This window comes from Octopus bimaculoides, chromosome 24 (genome assembly GCF_001194135.2).
Source record: "Octopus bimaculoides isolate UCB-OBI-ISO-001 chromosome 24, ASM119413v2, whole genome shotgun sequence".
NCBI classification, from domain to species: domain Eukaryota; kingdom Metazoa; phylum Mollusca; class Cephalopoda; order Octopoda; family Octopodidae; genus Octopus; species Octopus bimaculoides.
Window position 1 is genome coordinate 11,530,069 of NC_069004.1, and position 4,293 is coordinate 11,534,361.

The window sequence follows — 4,293 nt, forward strand, 5'->3', positions numbered from 1 at the left end:
AGAACTGCTGCAATAAGTATGTGAATCTGAGAGGGGAACATGTTAAATAAAATCATAACCCCTCCTCCTGTATTTTCTTATACCCAAAACCAGGAATTTTTCAGCACCCCCAGGGACATGTGTTTGTGTGTATATAAATATTCTGCTTACCTTGGAGTCTTGCAAGCTACATGATAACTTCGCTAGTGCTGGTGCCGAGAGGGAAAAGCAACAAGTACATGCTTTAAAATGGTTGGATGTTTGGAAAGTCATCCAACCATAGAAGCCATACAAGAGTAAGACAGTGGAGTTTGTCACAGTCCTCTAACCTGTCAGATCCTGTTTAACCGTCCAACCCATGCCAGTACGGAAAATAGACCTTAATAGATGATGATGATGTGACATCTTCTTTTCCTGACTTTGCCACAGAGGGAAGATTTCTGTAACTTTCTCCTTTATGTCTACTTCTGCACCCATTCTAGAAATGCTTGTTTTTGAAAATCCATGGGGCAGGGATCCTTGGGATCCAACTTGTGACTGCAATTAAACTGACTGATGTGGGTACATTGGGTACAGGCTCATGCATGTGGATGGTCACTCACATGCATTCTCTCTCTCTCTCTCTCTCTCTCTCTCTCTCTCTCTCTCTCTCTCTCTCTCTCTCTCTCTCTCTCTCTCTCTCTCTCTCTCTCTCTCTCAAAGACAATTTTGTTTACAGAACGAGAAAAGGAGGGAAGAATGAAACTCACTAAAGTGTTTCCATTGTTGTTAATTTGTTTGTTTTCGTGTCTTCTGTCTCTCAGGTACCATTAATCTTCGCTTCCAACCATTTCTGTATTCTTCACCTGTTTGTTCTCTTTATTATTATCATCATCATCATCATTAATTGTTGTGTCACCAAAGACTGGAGTCTAGGTCTGCTACTACATTCCCACCACAGAATTAGTTCTCATTCTTTTTTTTTTATTATTATTTGTCTATTACTTTTGCAAAAAAGAAAAAGAAAAGTTAATTTGCTGCTAACTTCTGCCTTTATTGTCTCTTACAGAAATCTTTAAATTTCAAAGTACCATCAACAGCCTCCCCTAGTCTGAAGATGGGCTCTGCTGCATACAAACTACCTCTCCCAACAGCTGCCAAATCTCGACTTGACCGGTCTTGGAGTGAATCTGTGAAATCTGAAAGGATTACTGGTTTGTCTGTTCAAGAAATTAAGCGCCAAGAGGTAACTTTCCTGACTACTATTTTTGCCTTTTGTTTATTTTAAATCTTTTATTGAATTTAGTGCTCAAAAAGGAGATTTTTGTTATTTGTTCCTGGTGCTCAGATAATTTCACTTTTTACCTTCTACCCTTACCCCACCTCCTCTCTAACCATTCCTACTTCCATTCACCACCATATTTGGTAGTTATTTACTATTTATTTATTAATAATGGCTATGCTCGTCATCCTTTCATCTCTGCTTGTAGCTCCGTATTTTCAACAGGTCGATCTTTGTCTGATCGTTTTAACCCTTTAGCATTTAAACCGGCCATATCCGGCCAAAAGTATTCTGCCTGTTTTATGTTAGAACTGGACATATCTGGTCTCTCACACCAACCCTACAATATCGTTTTAAAAATTAACAGCTACCTCATCAAAATCTCATAGCTACAAGATAATGCATGATTAGTTCAAAACAATGTGGATGAAAAAGCATTAATTTTGGTAGAATAATGCAAACACTAAAGGGTCAATGATTATTGAAGTAAATATTTTTAGATTAAAATTTTACCCCACCAAAAAAAAAAAAAATAATAATAATAATAATAATAAATTCAAATTACGACAAACGAAGTTTGCTTTTAGAAGCGTTGAGATATCTTTTTAGAAAGTTAAAGAAGTTATTTTAAATTCTCAATCGTAATTTGAATTTAACATATGAGAGCGTCTCATAAAGCGAGATTTATATATCTTAATTTGCAGAGGAATCTGTAGTGGGTAGTTTAGCTTAATCGGTCAAAGCATCATGATATGTAATCACGGGATGTGAGTTCGAGTCCACAGCTAGTCATCCTACACTTTTCTCTGCAAAATAGAGATAGTTTATCCTGTTCAGGCTATATTATTAGCATTATTCTGCGATTGAGAATTTAAAATCACTTCTTTAACTTTCTAAAAATAATAATAATAAATGTAAACTAAGAACATGTTTTATTTATTGCCTATTTTTTTTAAAAAAGAAAAATCTACCACAACAAACTTTATCTGACCCATGCAAGTATGGAAAAAATGGATGTTAAGCTGTTGATGATCAACTGCCTCAGCATTTCAGATTATTTTTCTGTCACATGTTATGCTTACTCATTCACATTGATTTGAATTACTCATGCGTTATCTCGTAGCTTTCAATGATGTCATTGTTTATGTTTTGAACGGCATTGTTAGGTAGGTGTGATAGGCCACATCTGGCCGGTTGGAGAATAAAACAGGTAGAAAACTTTGGGCTGGATTTGGCCAGTTGAAATGCTAAAGGATATTAAATTCTGTTGTTTCATTCCTCTTGTCCCTGGGTTGACTTTGTTCCTGTAATATAGAAAAGGCAGTGCGGAGAGTATTTGATATGGTTGAATCAATGATGCAAATAAAGAGCAGTGACAAGTACTTGCATCACATCTGGTTGGTTGGTATGTAGATTATTAACAGGTGAGTGTGTCTAGTAGTAGATATACAACATTTTATGCTAGACTTTGTTGCCTAGTGTTTACATTAAATCCTTGACATTCACTAACTTCTAAGACTGCGCTATATCTACAGCTAGCTCTTTAACCCGTTACCTCCCATAATTCTATTAACTGGAATTTTTTTTTATGAAACTTTGATTTCTAGCATAAAACAGCCTTTGAAACACGCTAGAATGATCAAAATAACATTTTAAATAGAAATAAGCGAGATATTGGGTGAAAAATTAGCAAACCTCATTTGAATATCAGAGAAATATACCTAGAAGATATAGCCAAAAAGTTAGATATGTGTAAATATTGACAGATAATTACGAAATTTGTAATTTTTAAGTGATCTCATATGAGATCACTGGTAGGTAATGGGTTAACTTACTCTCTCAAATGTTATGTTTATTTTTCCACATTATAGATTCGAGATTTTGATGGGGTTTTTTTTTTAAGAATGACTACCTAGGGTAGGTGTGAGAGGCCAGATCTGGCCAGTTTGAACATAAAACAAGTAGAATATTTGGGCCAGATATGGCCTGTTTAAATGTTAAAGAGTTAAAACACTCAGCTGATCTCATTAAGCTTTAATTAGGGAACAACTGACTGGGTATATTTTTGGCTTTCAACAGCGGATGCACCCGTAACAGAGGACTGAGATGCAAGGTGCATTGCTGTACTCGAGAAGCCCACCACAACAGAATTGAGATCCTAAAACCAAGGTGCCATGTAAAAGGTTTTGGTGTGGGTGGTGGTGTCAGATAAAAAGCACAGGTGCTGGTGCCATGTAAAAAGCACCCAGTCCACCTTGTAAAGTGGTTGGCATTAGGGAGGGCATCAAGCTGTGGAAACTAGGCCAAAACAGATTAAGGGACCTAGTGTGGCTCCTGGCCTGACCAATCCCTGTCAAGCTGTCCAACCCATGCCAGCATGGAAATCCAACATTAAATGTTGATGATCTTGTCAATAATGCTTGCCAATAGACATTTTGGCCTCTTTTGAATGTTTTCTTGTTGTTTCTTGAATTTTGGTTATTTATTGTAAATTAACATTTTTTTCATTATTTAAAACTTAAAAATGTTTAATGAGAAACTAGACCTAGGTAAGGAGAGATGTGTAGATGATGTGTAAGGAGGGACTTGGTTTGAAGAGAGAGAGAGAGAGGGCCTGCTGCATTTATGTTACATGCTCCCTGACGTTCTGAATTCCAATTCCACTGAAGTCAAATGCTAGTATTGATCAATTGGACCGAATCCTTCTTAAAGGATTTGACTGGGCGAGTAAGGTGGTTCTGGGTTCAATCTCACTGTGCAGTCTCTTTGAGCGAGTGCCTTCTTTCACCAATTGACCACTGCCTTGTGAAGAGGATTTGGTAAACACAAACTGGGCAACAGTTTATCTCTTTCTTTCTCTCTCTTCCTCTCTCTCTCTGCTCCCTTCCCCTCCGTCTCTCTCTCTCACACACACACACACACACACACCCAAGCTCATGTTTTTTATGACTGTATCTTCCACTCATCCATGGTCAGCATAGGATAAAGGACAGGTGTAAAAAATAGTTTTGTGAATGCAGTCTCTTGCATCCAGTCATCTTCGACTGTCCCTT

The 4,293-nt window shown here is 37.2% G+C and overlaps 1 protein-coding gene across 1 annotated transcript in view; it reads left to right on the forward strand.

Moving 5' to 3' along the window:
- Nucleotides 1-4,293, forward strand: part of LOC106883137 (neuroepithelial cell-transforming gene 1 protein) — a 52,862-nt gene that overhangs the window by 34,552 nt on the left and 14,017 nt on the right. Inside the window, exon 5 of the mRNA XM_014934027.2 lies at nucleotides 1,028-1,204. Within this exon, the coding sequence (XP_014789513.1) occupies nucleotides 1,028-1,204 (177 nt within the window). The remainder of the gene's footprint in view (nucleotides 1-1,027; nucleotides 1,205-4,293) is intronic.